Raw genomic sequence first — 19,114 nt, forward strand, 5'->3', positions numbered from 1 at the left:
GAAAACGGATGGCTCCTTTATAGGGTACAAGGAAAAACCGCAGGATGCAGACCTTCCTTACCCGCTCAATAACTTCTCTGTCGCAAGTGAGTGATGATTTTTTTCGAGTCACATTTACTGAAAACATTGAAAAACCAAAATACAAATTCTCTTCTTGTAAAATATAGGTATTCAAGGGAAGATTATGGTTTAATTAGTGGGAAAAGTGGGGCACTCATAGACCCATTAACTCCTTAAACAGGATCTATTTACACAGTCAGAATGAGCTAATTTGACATCCTTTCCTCTTTAGCTGTGTGTTTGTGCACCTGGCTTTTTGCTTGCTCAAAATAGCCTCAATTAATTTCAGCTATTGTCGTATTCTAAAGTGAGTGCTTGAACATCTAATTACCAAATGCTGAATACACAGCAATACTTATTCTATTAACTACTGCAAAACATTTCATGTTATATAAGTTATATGAGAGGTTAAATATGGATTTCATTTTTCAAGTATCAAAAATGTAAGCACCCTTTAGATGATGTATTTCACTAAAAGCTTCTGATGGGATATGTAACTGTATTTGAAAGACATTAAGAATGAACACTAAAATGAATTATTGATCGTTTTAGGGAGAAAATACACATCTCCAATCATTTTGATGGCTTATTAGCAAGTTCTCAGCATTTTTTTTTGTTTTTTTTTACCTCCAACTTAAGTGAGCTCCCTGATTCACCGGTACTAAAGAAAAATAGTCTATCCGTGACAAGGTTTGAACTGACCAGTAACATAGCTATTGTAAAATGACATACGCTGTAACTGTCATTAAAAGTACAAGATGTTTACACAGTGTCATAGTATTGACAGCATAGAAGCCCTTGATATGTTCACGCCTTAGCTGGACAGACATCCGGGCCCCTCTGCCCAGGCGCTGGGGCACATGGAGTCAGTGATGCTCCAGGCTCACTCCCTCCCATCCGTCAGGAAGCAAGGCCAGATTTTAATCTAAAGGCTGGAGGAGAGAGGGGTGGTCATACATCCGGCCCGGGCTGCTTGGCAGAGGGGCTGGATTGCCACATCTGTTGCAGAAAGCTGGGAGGCCAGGTGGTGCTTGAGGGTTGATGGTCGAAATGTGCTTTTCCGGAATGGCACGGCCGGTCTCCCCCCGGTGCCCGGAGCTGCCACCAACTGCCCACGAACCTCTGTCACACAGCATCTTACACCAGACTGACCCACACAACATCTGTCTTCAATATGAGCCAGTAAGCCCCTCTCACAATGACGGCTGACCGTGGATTAGGACGACGGTTCTACATCAGAGCAAAAATGGTTCATTTGTTTGTTGAACTGAAAGAGAAAATAGTTTTGTAAAATTGAAATTGAAGAGGTACTGAGCGAAAGGGGTATTAAGTCTGGAATGAATGCGCTTCATCGAACTACTTTTTGTACATTTTTAGGATTTTTTTTTTTTTTTTTTTTAACAAAACTGATCAGTGATTCGTAGTAGTCATAAATGTCTTTGTCAGGGTCATGTTTGCAGGTCTACGGGTAATGCTTCGGTGCCCACTGATTCAGGAGATCACAGAAGCGTGATGTTTCTCATTTATCTGTCTAAATTAAGAACATCTAAAAACAGAAAAGCAGAAGCGTAGAATTCTCCTCTTCAGGAACGTGCACACTTTGAAGTCATTTAACTTTTGACTTCTCGTAGGCCACAGAATTTCTGTTATGACACATTTAGCATTTATTCATTAAACTTTATGGACGTGTTTCCATCTCAGCAACACCATAATCCCATAAGGTCAAAAACCAAACAAACAAACAAACAAAAAACCTGAGGTAACCTCTTCAAAAAAACTGGAGACTCAATAGGGTTATTGACTCTTTGAAACTTGGAGTTTTACAATTTATTTATTTATTTTGAGAGACTTTTTAGAGAATTTTTTTAGCTGTCCTAACTGTCTTGGGTTTACACTGTGATAATAACCAATCAAACTTGAGGTTACTACTCTATGAAAGCTTATCATGCTTAAAGTTATAAGTTGTATGTGCATTGCTATTAACTCATTTTCTCTCCTGATCTTTTTTTTTCTCTCTTTTTATAGCCTCTTAACCTTTTATTTTTTTTTTCCCCCCGAAAAGTTGAGAATGCCCGACGTTACTCTGCGCATCGGTGAAAGCTGCAGCTCCTGGGCTCTTTAATTGGCATGCGAGCTCTCTTTAGCAGCTCTTGCTTCAAGCAAAGCTCGTCATCTGTGATCCAAAGTGGCAAAGCAAACAATACTGTCAGCTTTCCTCTTCCTCCTCTTGAGGTGTTGTGCACTGGCTGCCACGACCTTCATTTTCAGCACTTGCTGTGAGATGCTGTTACCCCATCCCATCCCCCCCCCCCCCTTGTTTTTTTTTCTTTTTCTTTTTCTTTTTCTTTTTTTTTTTTCTCTCTCTGACAGCCCAGGTAGAGGCACAGTACCGTACAAGACTTTGCGACCTTTGCGGTGTTGTCATTAACCTTCCTGACTAAATTTAGGTTGTCCCGCCGTTCAACGGCGACTGACATTGGCCAGCTGAGGACCCTCATTATGGGCCTGGCAACGGTTGCCGCGGCTGCACTTCACCTGTCGTCTGGGCATTGTCCCCGATATCCACGGTGACAGTGGACTACGCTGAGAAATCACCTACCACTCCCAGCAACCGTACAATACATTTCCAAGATAGAGAGCTGAATAAACTTTTTTTTTTTTTTTCTCCACTTCTGGTAGTGAAACAGATGCTGCCGCTGGGTTGAGCAGCATGTAAAGGAGAGGTGTTTCACATCCCAGCAAATCATTCTTAGTCTTATTCATCTGTCTGTGGCCCACAGATCCTCTCTCATTGCTCATCCCTCCAATCAGCTAATGACTATTGTTCTACCCTCTCATGCTGGCTATCATGCCCTGGCAAATCAGTGATATTTTAGGTTTCCATCCAAATTCCTCACATTTTGCCTGCCAGTTCTGTAAAGTACTGTTTGTGAGTGTTGCGTCAACTACGAAATATTTTCATTTAATTTTTATCTCTCTCTCTGTCTCTGTCTCTCTCTCTCTCTCCCCTTTTCACTCCCTTTCCCAGAATGTCAGCTGATGAAAACAGAACGACCAAAGCCCAACACATTTATTATTAGATGTCTACAGTGGACCACTGTCATTGAGAGGACTTTTCACGTGGACACGCCAGAGGAGAGGTGAGGCCCAGACTTCCCCAATATTACAGAAATACCGATATAATTCATAAATATAATTCATAAGTAGTCATCTTCTTAGACCCCTACAAAGTCTCTAGTCCAGTGTCCCTATCACAAAGGCACTTTGTTTGTGACCCATCAGAAATGATTCATTTCAGCCATATGTGACACTGGAACTCAAACGCAATGATTAGCATATAACTTCTAGCTGACTCAGAAAGTTAGCTTTTAAGTAGCACTTGCATAAATTACCCAGCTGTTTTCCCCTTTCAGGAGTGGATGGGACTATTTTTAGACAAAACAGCTTGGCCCATAAGATTTAAAACAATACCCAATGCCTGCTGGCATCTGGCACAGAGACACTGGAGCACTTGCTCCCTTACTCAGGCCAGGGATAGATAGCGACCTCTGGAATTCAGCAGTGGCTGGGAGACCAGCTAGTGCTGCAGATGCTGTCCTACTCAACACTGTCTCTGCTGGGAACCTAAAGAGTTATACAAACATTATGCCCTTTTTACTCTGCTCAAGGGCCAGTTGTTTGACTTGTATCTATCGTGAAGGACTTTGGAGAGCGCAAGAGACCTCTCAACAGCTGGTAAGGGGAGAGGCTAAATGGAACTATGAGTGATTTTTAGAGACCTTTTAGAGGTTAGTGAGAATGATAGCAGTTTGTTTAGATGAGGGGTTGAGCACTGTAAGTCTTTGCACCATCGAATAGCAAAGCGAACTTTTACGTAGACTTCTACGTCTTTTTGATACGAGATGCATTTGCTCTGTCTCCCAGTCGCTCACGGTTTAACACATATTCTCTTTGTAGCTTGCTCATGTGTGCCTCTCTTTCTCTCACATACATACTTTCTCCCTTTCTCTCTCTCTTTCTCACACACACACACACACACACACACATACAGTATATGGGAGTGTGAGTAGGACACATTGGGCTGGCAGAGACCCAAAATTTGCAGGCCTACATGTGAGGAGGAGAGAGCGAGAGAGAGAGAGCGAGAGAGAGAGAGAGAGAGAGAGAGAGAGAGAGAGAGAGAGGTGGCATTGCCTGGCATGTCGCCCGATTGTAGTCAGAGCCTTTATCTCTCATTAGTGAAAAAAGCTCATTATACTCCACAAAAGCATGGCGGAGGGAGAGAGAGGGAGGGATGGATGCTCCCATTCATCCAGACGACCTTGACAGAGTTTGGGCTGTTTTGGATTCTCAAGCTGGGGAGGGGGGGTGGGGGGGTGTGTGGTTGCTTCGCTGTTGAAACTTTCCTTGCCCATGTTTTGAATGGTTGACATATTTCCTTGATACTCAGCGATGCTTGTTTATCTAACTTTTTAGTTACGGTGTCTCGCTCTCAATTCTGGTTTCTGGTGCACGGGCTTTGTATTGTAGTTCATGAAGTTTTTAACCGAAGCAGGCTAACTGTAAACATAGCGTTTGTCAGGATATTTTTTCTGCCTGTACTAAAAACCCTGAATTAAGTGGCGTTTTAATTATTTCACACAGTCTGCATTTATTTTGTTTTTGAAATTGATTACCTCAGAATACAGACGATCACAGCTCATTATATCAGTCAATGGATGTAAGCTTTTTTCCTACTGTAGTGTTGCCACTACCCAGAGATGCTTTGAGTGCACTGCTGTGTGTTCTCCCCCCCACCCCAAAACAGTACGTTATGTTTTGAGAAACAGTCTGTGCTATGTATTGGAATTTCCTCAAGTCTCGCCTGAACTTGTCTGTTGAAGTATTTTTAGCAGAACGGCAAATTAAGCATGCACAAGGAACACAGTAAACTGCAAGACGCACTCGGATAAATTCATCATTGTTAAATGCGCACATGTGCTCACTGATCTAAATGCACCACTGATTTTTTTCACAACAGATGTTTATTCAGCACAACAAATAAAAAACTTAGTGGAGGGTGTCAGCATGAAAGGAGTGGCTGACCCACTCAAATCAGATTACACTGTGTTAGCATTCCTTCCCTCCCTGAAAGATGAAATGATTTTTTTTTTTTTTTTTTACTTTGGCCGAAGTGAATTGTGAGAAATTGTAACTAAGTAAAGTTGTCTCAGGTATTTTTGTCTAACTGTTGACTAAAATGGTAATTTTAGGTAAATGTAGCCTTCCTAATCAAAATGCAGTATCGCTAGATGACACTGTGATGGAGATGTAAGTGCTTTTTTTGTATGTGCACAGTAAGTGCATAAGTAAAAGTGAGACGGAACAGCAGTGGTTTCCCTCAGTGTCCATAACATGTGTATGTGTTTATTGAAAGATGCATTACATTATCGCTACATACACTATAACATGGTAACATTGGTCTAAATGTAAATCGCAAATTTGCACTTTGTGTTTCTGTATGTGTGTGCATGTGTGTGTGTGCTTGTGTGCGTGTGCGTGTGCGTGTATGTTTGTGTGTGCGCGTTTGTGTGTGTGTGTGCGCGCGCGTGTGTGTGTGTGGATGTGTGTGTGTGTGTGTGTGTGTGTATGTGTGTGTGTGTGTTTGTGCCCTGACTCAGAGATGAGTGGACAGATGCGATTCAGATGGTGGCAGATAAGCTCCAAAGACAGGAGGAGGAGCGGATCCAGTGTAGCCCCACATCGCAGATCGACAACATTGGGGAGGAGGAGATGGACACCTCCACCAGTCACCATAAACGGAAGGTAGTGTATAGCCACATATACAGTATACACACAGACGAACTCTACGTCTGTCGAAACTGAACTCAGTTACAATGCAAATCAACCCTTAAGACAAGGCCTAAGTAGAGAAACAAAGTGACCTGTTTTAGCCTGGCACAGAATCTGCATAGTATCATGCATGTACTGCCCTCTAGACTTGTTCAGCATAACCATCCCATCTAGACCCTAAAAGTTCCATGATGTTTCAAATCCTGAAAATATCGTTAACAACGTGCATCATTAATGAACATACTTGGAGATGATCTTGGAAGACTACTGATCTTCATAACATTAAGTTAAACAATTTACCAATTTCCAATTCTTTTGCAGACAATGAATGACTTTGACTACTTAAAACTACTTGGCAAAGGCACTTTTGGTAAAGTCATTCTTGTAAGGGAGAAAGCGAGCGGAAAATATTATGCAATGAAGATTTTGAAGAAAGAAGTTATAATCGCAAAGGTACATCACTTTTTTTTTTTTTTTTTACTGTGTTTGTGTCAGTGATAGAGATGTTACGGAAGATGACGTAAAACTTCAAATAGTTTTACTGTATTATTTTGTTAATGTTTCTACGAGACATGTTCTCTCAACCACAGCGTCAAACAGCCCTGCTGTATTCAAAGTCATTTAGCACTGTCAATATTTCTGTTCCATCCTCTGTCTGTCAAATTTTCAAATATTAAGTTAGAACCCCTGACATACAACAACTTCTATCTTTTAGCCAAACAGCGAGCGAAACATTAAATCTATCCGTAGATAATTGTTCTAGGTGTGCACGTATCATATAAACTCATATAAACCGCTGTCCGCTACTGCCAGAGTTACTGGTTTGCTGAAACAGACCCCTTGTAGGTTTTTTGTGAGAGTTGACTTTGGAGACAAACACTATCTCTGTCTTTCCTATAGGATGAAGTGGCCCATACACTTACAGAGAGCAGAGTTCTGAAGAACACCAGGCACCCTTTCTTAACTGTGAGTACTGTTAAAAACAAAAAAAACCCCCCAAAAAAATCCCTCCCCATTCCACACATACACTCACTCATACATTGAAAGACATTCCCAATCTTCTTCTGATGGATGATCACTGATCACGTATCCCCTAGAGCCTAATTATAATGCAGTGAATAAACTGTTATAAATTAGCAGCCCAAGTGTAGCTCTGCATCTGTTGAGAAGTCACCAATGAGAGGTAATTTCACTCACGCTCCAGATGCTGTTTTGTGTCACACAAGACGCACACCAGGCTGCACAAAACAATTTAGTAGCGCAACTCTCTTATATTCCACCATCACCATCTCCACCCTGTTTTCAAAGCTATCATAAAGGCCTGCAAGAAAGTAACTGATTGAGTGGGGGTTTTTTTTGTTTTGTTTGTTTGTTTGTATGTATATACTTGCTCTTGGGAAATTTGTGTAGATTTGCTCTTGGGAAAAGTGTGTTTCTCTCAGCCATTCATTAGTAAATTATTTTGATTTTATTGTGAAAACACATGCTTATTTTTTTTTTCTCTGCAGCTGTTGTTTAATGGTTGTCTTTCTGCCTCCTGTTTCAGTCTTTGAAGTACTCATTCCAAACGAAAGACCGTCTCTGCTTTGTGATGGAATATGTCAATGGAGGAGAGGTGAGTGTGTGTGTGTGTGTGTGTGCGTGTGGGTGCATGTGTGTGTGTATGCGTGCGTGTGTGTGTATGTGTGTGTGTGCGTACGTACGTATGCGTATGTATGTGTGTGTGTATGGGTGCGTGTGCGTGTGTGTATGCGTGCGTGTATGCGTGCGTGTGTGCATGTTTGTGTTTGAGTTTGAGCTTGTGTTTGAGCTTGTGTGTGTGCCTGTGTGTGTGCACACGCGTGTGCCTGTGTGTGTGTGTGTGTGTGTGTATGCGTGCGTGTTTGTGTTTGAGTTTGAGCTTGTGTTTGAGCTTGTGTTTGTGTGTTTGTGTGTCTTTGTGTTTGTGTGTGTGTGCGTGTGTGTATGTGTATGTGTATGTGTATGTGTGTATAGCTGAAGCCCTGCTGTCTCTTAGCTTACTCACTTGCAGTTGCTGTGGTGATTCACTGTAACACTATTAGATTAGAGTGATTAAATTGTTCTCTGGAGATACAGTACATTGAATGAAGAAAGTGTAGGATGAAGAAACATGACAGTGTTTTGTTGTTCTGTTATGGAAAAAAAAAACATGGAAAATCCTGAAGTCATTCCAATAAGTCAGAATCTGTGTTGAATGTTTTTAAAGAAACCACAGTCTCCCACTGTCAAGAGTCCTTTTCTTTCCATCTTTCTTTCCAGTGTTTTCCCTCTCTGATGAAGGTTATGTGTAATGGTGTGGTAACACTGCAGTTACAGTACTTTTCATGGCCCATATGTGCCCGTTTATGACGCCTGTTGAAGAGCCACTTGTGGTGTAATTACATGTTATGTGGGTTTATGGATGACTACATATGAATGGCTAATGGAGAGAGAGAGAGAGACAGAGAGAGAGAGAGGGAGAGACACTCTGCTTTTGATGGCGTGTGGCAAAGACCATTTAAATCAGAGCGCTTTGGACTTGAGGAGCTCTGGTTTGGATAGATGAAAGTTCGGCACCGACCGACTGCTCCTTAATGAGAGAGGCGGCAATCTCCGTCTCATTCCCTCCTCCTAAACTGTCACCTGCTCCCTTCGCTGGGTCCAGCCAGACCGCCTAACCTCCGCACGCCCGATCTGTCCGCTGACACCCTCTTTTCAGATGAGCCGCATTCACAGCTGCCAGTATGCTGATGAAGGTACACCTGTCCTCCACCGCGGGTTCCTCTCCGCGTATCAGCCGTCCCCTCCCCTGCCGTCACCCTTCCCCGGGCAGCTGCAGTCAAACCTCTCCCACAGCAATTAATGGAAGACGCTTCCGTGAGGCGCCCCTGTGTAATTTCTACAGGATGGGTTCTAGTGGAGAGGAGGTCCAAACTGTTGACAGAAACCCTTGACATCTGACAGGGACGAGAGAGAGAGAGAGAGAGAGAGAGAGAGAGAGAGAGAGAGAGAGAGAGAGAGGATGATGGAGGGAGCAGAGGGAGAGAGAGAAATGCACTATTTAAAAAAAAACCCAAAAACCTAAAAAACCCCGAAAGATGATTGTGGGGGTAGGGGGAGGGTGTTCGTGCCACTTTGCTGGGACGTTGGCCTAGTGTGTGTGTGTGTGTGTGTGTGTGTGTGTGTGTGTGTGTGCGAGTGCTGTGCTGCCTTTAACAAGATTGGTGTATTGATTAAAACGGTGATTTAACAGGCCGCGCCGGCTACTCTCTGGAAAGCCGGGAATGATGTGCCAGCTGCTGTCTGGGTTCGCCGGGCGTCCTCCGAGGGCCTCGCCATCTATCATCTCAATATGGCGATGGGAGGCAGTTTGTGTTGTGTTAATTTCCTCCAATAAATCAGTAATTATTGCAATCCTGTCCCTGCTGTTTCTCCTGCAGCTGTTTTTCCATTTGTCGAGAGAACGGGTGTTCTCGGAAGACCGCACGCGCTTCTACGGCGCAGAGATAGTCTCCGCCTTGGACTACCTGCACTCCGCCAAGATTGTGTACCGAGATCTCAAGGTAAACGAAAAAAAAAAGGGGGGGCGGGGGTGAGAGGGGGTGAGAGAAAAGTAATCAGATATTTGGAGAGCTTCTTTAAAAGTCCTGTGTGCTCCTTTTATCATATGCATACAGTCTGGGAAAAGGCTTGGGAGAATGTAATGAAATGCTCTTGAGTTTTTTCTTTTCCGAGTTTCTTGCGTTTTTTTTTTTTTGGAAAACATCAAACTCTTGCGGCTGTAGAAGATGACACAGTGTGTCGCTCGCAGCCTTGGACCGAGCCACTCACGAAAGAGCCAAGAAACATGGGGAAAAAAAAAAAAAAAGACACAGCCATTAAAATTGAAAGGTTGAATAGCTCGAAGTTACTTTCCAGCGCCTCGGTATAAGAAATGTAGATGGGTTGAATAGTTTATTTATAACGCTGTTGACTTATTCACTAATATGCTGCAAGTAGCCAAGGAGAATTTGCAAAACCCAACACAAAACATCCAGAGAAAAAAGAAGCCCACTATGTGTAGGGGAAAAATAATGAGCTTATATGTTATATTAATTTGCACAAAAAAGAGTTTGAATCTTTTTTTTTGTGTGTGTTACCTCGCCTATTGGTAACAGCATAGCTGTTTTCTTCAGTAAGGATGATGTCACTGACCACACAAGTTCTTCTGTTCTCTCTGTCTCCTCCAGCTGGAGAATCTAATGCTTGACAAAGATGGTCACATCAAAATAACAGACTTTGGTCTCTGCAAAGAAGGAATAACTGACGCTGCTACCATGAAGACGTTCTGTGGTACACCAGAGTACTTGGCACCTGAGGTAAAAAAAAAAAAAAAAAAAAAATCTTTTCCGCCTACAACTAAAATATGTTAAAAGGAGCTAATTAACTTTACATATCTGTATAACAACCAACCATTTTTTTTTCTTTTTTTTATCAAGAACTCATTCACTCCTGTCATCAAAAGTTTATTCATTTTTTAATTTAGTTTGAAAACAGCTTTTTTCCCCTCAGTATTAAAAAAGTGATACCATGTTTTTATTGGATACGCAGTCACGCTAAAAGACTCCAGACACCACAGCGCTTCAAAGCAAAAATGTACAGAAGTTATCAGGTCACACATACTCATCTTGAAAAGGACAATGTGAAATAATGTTCTCAGCCCTTGTAAATATGCTGTAGTCAGATTTTTCTGAAGCAATCTGGTACGAGGGCTCCAAAAGTCAATTCCTGGGGAAGGAAACTGGACACTGACACTTTTGTTGCATCGTATTAATTGACGTCAGCGCTAAAGCAGCTTAAGCACATGGTTATTAGTTCATGCACGAATTTGTGAAAAGGTGAAAATGAGAAAATACCTCGAGGTCAACCTCGGATCCTTCTAGAGCATAACGCTCGATGGACTCATTGTTTTCCAGTTTAAGAATGTGGACCAGTGGTGGAAGCGCATACGTGGGTTTGTCACCAAGATTCCTCTCCTGTCTGGGGGTTAGGGATCCTTTTTTAAGATATTTTGAAATAAGTGAAAAATCATGCATGACAGATGTATTTATTGCCACCTTTGCTTTCACAGTGAGGAAAGTAGGAATGTGACAATGACAGCATTGGTGCATCATTTCTCCGTGGCAAAATAGCTCTTGAAATGACGCTTTTGTGACTCACAGGGAGCATGCAGTGAAAAACCCCCCATGTAGCATCAGTCACCACAGGAATCACTTCAGTCAGACGCACGCATACAATACAAATACACAGTAAAAGCCACTGCTTACTTAATGGCCTTGCCTTCGAGTCTTCAGAGCGTCGTGCTTCCAAATTTAATTAATTCATTAATTTATTTTTTTTGGTCTGCTTGACATTTTCGGTGTGCGATGTATATTGTAAGCGCTTAACAGATGGTACAGGTTCTACTATTTTTAGAGAGGGTTATTCATACACAAACGAGCGGAAAAGTGTAAGTATTCCCCCAGTTCTGCCGAAAACGTAGAGCCCCGTTGGCCCTCGCTACAACGCTGAATGTTTTCTGATATTTTATCGATACCGTTGTGTGCTCCCAGGTTCTTCACTCCAGCCAGAAGTGTATAACCCTGCAGTGCAGTTGGGTAATCCATATTAATGGAAGACAGAGGCAGAGTGGGCGGGGGGGGGGGGGGGGGGGGGGCGGGGGTGGGAGTAAGAATATTGGGAGGGGAGGGGGGGGGGATATAGATTCCACTCAAAAAGAAAGAAAAAAAAAGAAAAAAAAAAAGTATGGAAGACAATTTGGCTCGGCGTTTTGTTTTGCTCAGCCTCTCCGCGGTGCCAGGAGATGATTTGAGTGTTGGTTATTTTTCACAAGAGTATGTGATTGCACAAAAAAGTACATGCTAAACAGAGGCAGATGGTGGCAGATGGGGGAGGTTGGAAGAAGGTGGCTGGGAAACCTGGAAATCTATACCGCCGTAGTGGTGTAAAAATAACAGAGCAAAACCCGCGCCAAGTTACAGAGATGCAAAGTAGACGGGGATTAGAGCTGAGAGGAGAGGAGAGGAGAAGAGGAAAACGTTTATTTTTCTTTTAGGTGATAGAAGTGAAATTGGAGTAGTTTTATGGACTGAAACATTCTGGCACAGTGGCCCAAACCAAATGTTTTTTTTTTTTGTTTTTTTTTTTTAAGAGTGCATCAGTTGTAATGAATCAGTTATATTTACTATAATCTAATAGTAATGACACTTTATTTCCTCAAGATTCATTTCATCTGTCCACAAACTGGCTTCAATTCACTGGTCATATGTACATTAATTATTTGATAATTACTTTAGAGTGTATTTATGATTGGAAATAGCTGTCGTTACAGTATGATGCACAGTTTGAATTTGCAGTGGATAATGTGTATATCTATTTAAACGTGTTGGTACTGAAATGTGTGTATGTGCGTGGGCCTTTTACCTTGTTCCCATCTGCATACAGGTGTTTTTGAAGAAATAAACACACATACTTAGTTTTTTGTGTGTTTTTTAGTGCGTATGCACATATGTGTAGGCCTATGAGTGTGTTACTTCATCATGAGCATCTTTTGTGTATGTGTGTGTGTGTGTGTGTGTGTGTGTGTGCGTGTGTGTGTGTGTGTGTGCGCGCGCGCGCGTGTGTACGCTCATGTACCACGGCCAAGGTGGGATAAGCTGAGTTGGGCTGACTGTTCCACTGCCCTGCTGGGGTGCTGGGCTGGTGAAGCCACAGGCTCTCTCTCCCTGTCCCTCCCCAGTCAGCCTTGCCAAAGGCCCCAGTCCTGGGAGCAGCAGCCCTGCCACATGGCTGTCCGAGCAGGGGCCTGTTCCTCCCCTGCGGGTGCGCCTCGTTGCCTGTGGCTTTGGAACGGGGGGGACCCCAACTGGCTCTGTGTGTATTAATCGCATCCCCGCCTGTTTCCGAGCTGCTCACGTCCAGTCCCAGGACAAACAGCTCAGCCCCTTCTCCAGTTCCACAAATACACACACACACACACACACTCACTCACTCACACACCACACACAGATATGCGCATAGTGCTGCAAAACACTCACTCAACAAATACAGAGCACCCATCCTTTACTTACTTACACCTCCATGCACACACACGCATGCACATACTCATGCACATACACACGTGCACACACACACACATTCACACATAGCATCCTGAATAGAGGACCTACAGTAATATCACACTGTTTGACACACAATCTCTGTCTCTCTCTCTCTCTTTCTCTCACTCTCTCTTTCTCTCTCTCTTTCACACGCACACACACGCACACACATGCTCAAATCAAATTCACAGCCTCCAAAGATGTAATAAAATCTCTTACTCACACATATGCACTCTTTGCTGAGGAGCATTCTAATGGCATCTGTGCCTACAGAGCTGCAAGAGACTGAATCCTGATCAAATAGCTTGTGGTCTCTGACTTGTTGAATTATTTGGGAAGAGCACCATGAGCATAGCATCTGCTCCCCAGTGCCGGCGTCTCATTGTGCACTGAATCTTCGATTTTAAAGGCAGATTTCCACCTGCTTAAGTTGTTCAGACCCTCAACCTCGCTCAGAAATCAGTCAATAGGTCGTAGGAGTTGTACATGTGTTATGTGGTTTGCAATGCTCCACCACCCCCCACACACGCTATATGACCTGCAGAACCCATTAACATAGATAATCGTTCAAAAAGTTTTTTTTTTCTTCGTCTGCTCCATGAATTCATACTTTTCTTTTTGATTAATGACTAAAAAAATGAGAAATGAAGCTGCCCCCCCCCCCTCCAAAACAAAAGTGTAGTCTTTTGAGGGAGCAACTTAAATTTTTCAGTTTACCTTCAGGTCACTGTATTCAACAAGCAACAAAAAATAAGTAGCTGACTCCCCGTTGCACCCTTAATGGGAAAAAGTTTTTCAGCAAAACTAAGTTGGCTCACACTAACTTTAACATCGGCAGTTCAAAAGTTCAAACTCTGCAAATATTGCAGTTGTAAATATTGGGTCTGCTGGTGGCCAGAAGGCTGTAGCTCCGTGTCAACCCATACAGAACTCTGTTACATTTTACTCGCCTAATCGGATCTGTGAAGAGTGGCAGTGAATTACCGTACACTCAGCCTGTTCTGTCTCTCCTTCAAGATCAAAGAAGAGACATTGTTATTTGCATGATTCTGAGCATATGTTTGTCTGGCTTGCATCCAGGAGTGCTTATCATTAGGTGGACGTATTAATTAGGAGTTTCCTTCTGAAGGACTGCCTTTACAGCTTAAGCAGACTCAAGCCTCTTCTGTAATGCCACCCGATGTCTGAGAAGGTGTGTGTAAAGTGCGCTCGAGGTGTTTATGGGTGTCCTCGACGGTTGGGTTTTTTTTTTTTTTTGGGAAGACTGCCCGTAACCGCAGCTTTGATACAGGGGTGACAGTTTTGGGACTCTGCTTCCAGTTGCCAAGCGGATGTCGCACGTTAAGAGTGCTAACGTTCAAACTCTTAGTCTTCCAGAACGAACGCTGCTCAGGACTTTTATGTGTTTGTAGTTGTCAGGCCAAAGGGCTCGGGTCAGTGAGATGTCTGCGTCTCTAGAGGTTTTTTTATCTTCACCGTCGCTCCTTCCGCAAGCGATAAAGCAGCTGCATATGAATTTGGGACAAATTCCAGACAAGTAACTAATGGCCAAACATTTCTATTAAACTCTGGTTCGACAGAGAGGTTCTTTTTTTAGGGTTTTTTTTTTTTTTTGGATAAACTTGCATAATTGCTCATATTGATATACTGAATGAATGCCTTTGATAGACTTGTGGTTATACAAGCCAAATTTCTGGAGAGGGAAAGACCCCTGTGTGTCAGCAACAAATATTTAATTGCCGTTAGTGAGAAAAAGTATTTTCTCACATGTCTGTTCCAAAATGTTACCCAACAAATAGAATAGTCTATCATGCTCGGCTTGTCAGACATATCATGGGGTAGAAACAAGTTAAATTAAAGAAGTGATAATTAAATGAAGACATGATAGCGGTAGATTAACCAAATGTCTGTAGGCTAGTAAGTCAGTGAGAGAACACATTATGAAGCTATGGTTCGGAGTCTCTCGTCAGGAGGTCTCTTATATGAAATACAGTATACGAAATACAGTATACGTGGCCTAATATATTGGTCTAGCGCATAAAGTATATCATAGCCTTTTACAGCTATTTTAGTACCGGATCATTTTAGCCTACGTGTGTGTTTTCCCTAAAGGACAGTTGGAGACAACTAAACCCCCTTTTGAAATCCTGTGTTGGGCCAGGTGCTGGAGGATAATGACTACGGCCGTGCGGTGGACTGGTGGGGTCTGGGCGTGGTCATGTATGAGATGATGTGTGGTCGCCTGCCTTTCTACAATCAGGATCACGAGAAGCTCTTTGAGCTCATCCTGATGGAGGACATCAAGTTCCCCAGGACCCTCTCTGCAGACGCCAAGTCACTGCTGTCTGGCCTGCTCATTAAAGACCCCAACAAGAGGTACAAAAGAACACATCTGAGCAGTTACAATCAGATCGAGATCAATAAAAAAAAAAAAAAAACATTTTAATGAACTGTGTCTATGCATTTCTTTATACTTGTGTAATTATGTTACTTATTTTTCTTTCTTTTTTTAAAGAGTAAGTTTCACCACAACTTTACAGAAACAAGCATTGCACCAGTCCAAGTAACTGTGCACATCTGAGCAGGGTCAAATACATACAACAGTCCACACATAGGGGTTTTCGACATTCACTGGATGCTTTAGTAATGAATGTGATGTATGGTGGCATGTTATATACAGAAATTAAGTTTTACATGTGATTGGTGAAAATGTATATGGATTGTTAAATGTTGAGACCTTGTTTTGTTTTTTTGTGTAGACTCGGTGGAGGTCCTGATGATGCTAAAGAAATAATGCGACACAGTTTTTTTGCTGGAATCGACTGGCAGGATGTGTATGATAAAAAGGTAATATGATCTGAGGGTTTTTTTTTTTTGTAAACGATGCAGTGATGCAGTGATTTCCTTTTGTTTTACTTACCATGTACTCAATGGGCTTCTAAGCGTAGCCAGGTTAGACAACTTTCTGAAGAAATTCAGAATTTTTCAGCCAGTGTCGAATATATGTCAGGTATACGACGGGGTGATGGTGATGGCCAGATTTACTTGAATGTATGCTTTACTGTCTGCAGTGTCTGTTTAGAAAAAAGAGAACTCATTGGGTGTGGCCGAGCGTGAGGTCACTGCATTCAGTAGCAGTGACGGACAGATTCAGAGTGCCGTCGTAACTAAGCAACAGGTTGGACTGGCACGGTTATCGCTCGTAAAGTTTTGCCGCGGCGTCGCACAAACATACTGTTAGTTCCTGCCTGCACCGAGGTGGCGTGTGCGTCCTTTCACGCAAAGAACGCGAACGGTGGCAGAGGAGGTGCAGTGCAATCTCGGAGGTGTAAAATTGCACCCCCCGGCTTGCCCAACTGTACGTATGCCATGTTACACCTGCGCAGAACAGGTGCTTGCTGGGGGTTTTTTTGTTTTTTTTTCTGTTTTTTTTATCTTTTTTTTTTTTCTCGCTTTTTCTTCAGCTGATACCTCCCTTCAAGCCTCAGGTGTCGTCAGAGACAGATACCAGGTATTTCGATGAAGAGTTCACGGCACAGACGATTACGATAACTCCCCCTGAAAAATGTGAGTGAGACTTTGCTATTGTTCTCTCTCTATCTCTCTTTCCTTACACTGAATAATACCTGTCATCGCATGTATTCATACGCACTGTGCGATCTTATCATATGGTTCCTGGGCCACATTGCATATCTGAGGGTGGTTCCACACATTCACACGTGAATAGCTGTTATTGCGTTCTAACTGTAATGACGACATATACACAGAGAGCAATTTTCATCTTCATCTTTGGAGAAATTGAGTCTGATTTATGAAGCAGGCATATACGTCAGTGTCAATGCAGATGAAAAAGTATGTGTATGGATATTTGCAAATCGCTCAGCCCTTAATGGTACTTACACTGTTTATGGCACTGTGTAATTGAAAGTATACCTACCGATGATTACGCCAGTTAGAGCAAAGTTGAACACCGCTGGTTCGCCTCCTGTTCCCGTTTGTCCATGCACATACTGAGTTATATTTACTGATTAAAAGACTAAACGGCTACAAATTCATGGTATCAACAGTTATGCCATAAACACGGTCTGTTTAGTCAGTAGGATGTAGATATAGAGTGCCCATTATGTTTGCCGGCTCTGACGTGTCTCTGACTCCACACCTCTCTCTCCACATCCCTCTCTCTCTCTCTTTCTGCAGTCGATGAAGATGGGATGGACTGCATGGACAACGAGCGAAGACCACATTTCCCACAGTTCTCCTACTCAGCCAGTGGGCGGGAATGAGACCGGCACAGCTACACTCTGCCTCTCCTCATTCAAGGTCACCACTGGAACAGATGAGGTCTTAGGCTGACCAGACCCAAACCAACCAACCAACCAACCAACCAACCCTTTGTTTTCCATCTGGGTTCTTTTCTTTTCATTTTTTTGTTTGTTTGTTTGTTTGTTTGTTTTCTGCTAGACCAAGAGAGCCAAGAGACTGTTCGGTTTTAGGGTCATGGGAATTTGCATGAAGGGTCAGGACAAAAGTCCGACCCTCATTAAACGTCCTCCGCACAGCTTCGACCCTGCTGTTCGCTGTTGCGGGAGAACTGCGTTTGTGTGGGACTGTCATAGTCTGCTTATTTTTCGGGTTTCCTTTTCGATGATTGCCCCCCCCCCCCTCCCCCCACCCCACCCCCTCCTTCTAGTATCATGTTGAAGGTTTTGTGAGACAGACACATTCCTCATTGAGAAGAATAAGAAAGAAATCTGCCTTACGTAATTTAATTTCATAAGGAACAAAGGGTGCCTGCATGGCTTGTGATTCACAAGAGCTTTACAATACGTTGAGCAGAATGTGGTCTGTCTGACAGGAAAGAATGTCAGACAGTTCTCTGGAACAATCGACTTTCACCACCTCAATCTGTGCCTCTGTATTTTCTTTGTCTGAATTTTACAGTTGTGTCTCTTTTAAATTTCAGCTTTTGTTGTGAATATACCAAAACGCTTCACTCAGGCTACACCAACAACCTTTTTGTTCGTCACAGTAGGTACAGGAAGTAGTTAACTTTACTTTGACAATCTCTACACTTATGCCGTTAACACTAGAAATCCTATGGCACACGAGCGTGTTTTTGTCATCCTTTTTTTTTTTAGTCTAATAACTCTAATTTCTGCATTTGCATATTTATTTTCTGTCATTTTCTGGTCATTTTCTCTTTATCTCACAAGGCAGTGCATTCTTTTCAGATTATTACAAAGATGGCACCTCAGAAAGGGTTTTGTGTGTTTGTCTGTGTGTTTGCATTTAGGAATTTTTAGTGTATGCGCAAGAGAGAGAGTGTTAATACATGGACTGAAAATTCTTGTCAATCCAAGCCATGCAGTACCTTTCCATGATATTTTTTGAGCCATCCAGGGTTTAGGTCAAACAATCAAAAGATTTGAAATGCCAGAGGACGAAAGGCCATGGTACGCATCAGATGGGCCGCAGACATACTCAAAATAACCTGGCCCGTGACGTTAGATTATTCTTATACTACTTTAAGGCTTTATTTTTGATACATCGTTATTAGAAAATGTCTCTCATTGCATTTAGAGTTTGCTGATGTGAATTAATTATGAGATAATTATTTTGCTGTTTACAGCAGAGGAATGAATGAAAGGGTTGGAGATAATGGTTCACATCTGGTTCAGGAGAAAGTACACCTAAAATTCTGATCTAGGCTCACATTCCTTCTCTTCAGCGTACTCTGTGTCTGTTATGTCAGAACTGTTCCTGGATCAGCACTTGGGAAAGCTTTCACAAATATTTTGATGGTGCAGCCGCCGAGAAATATAGCAAAGGTCTGCATTAATGAGGGGGAATTGAAGCAGGAAGCACTTTTGTATGGTCTTACATTTAATAGGGAAACACAGTGGAAAAAAAATATGATTGTTTTTATTTATTTGTTTTGTTGTTTATTTGTTCTGATCATGAGTAGGAGTGCTGTCCAGGCTTGTTTATTTGGACTAAAGATACACCTCATCATATGGCTGAAGAATGTAGATGGGCCAATACAAAAGCCTTTTGTTACCTAGTTTACTTTTGTTGATGAAATT

At 42.4% G+C, this 19,114-nt stretch overlaps 1 protein-coding gene across 1 annotated transcript; it reads left to right on the forward strand.

The window, feature by feature from the left end:
- The first annotated feature begins 3,088 nt into the window (after nt 1–3,088).
- On the forward strand, nt 3,089–17,314 carry akt3a (v-akt murine thymoma viral oncogene homolog 3a). The gene is made up of 11 exons (XM_030770702.1): nt 3,089–3,200; nt 5,721–5,868; nt 6,214–6,345; nt 6,793–6,858; nt 7,439–7,507; nt 9,333–9,455; nt 10,122–10,250; nt 15,193–15,407; nt 15,791–15,878; nt 16,496–16,598; nt 17,229–17,314. The coding sequence occupies exons 1-11, from the start codon at nt 3,100–3,102 to the stop codon at nt 17,312–17,314; spliced, it is 1,260 nt and encodes a 419-aa protein (XP_030626562.1). The 5' UTR covers nt 3,089–3,099.
- Nucleotides 17,315–19,114: the final 1,800 nt, after the last annotated feature.

The sequence above is a fragment of the Chanos chanos genome, chromosome 4, assembly GCF_902362185.1.
Source record: "Chanos chanos chromosome 4, fChaCha1.1, whole genome shotgun sequence".
Classification (NCBI taxonomy): domain Eukaryota; kingdom Metazoa; phylum Chordata; class Actinopteri; order Gonorynchiformes; family Chanidae; genus Chanos; species Chanos chanos.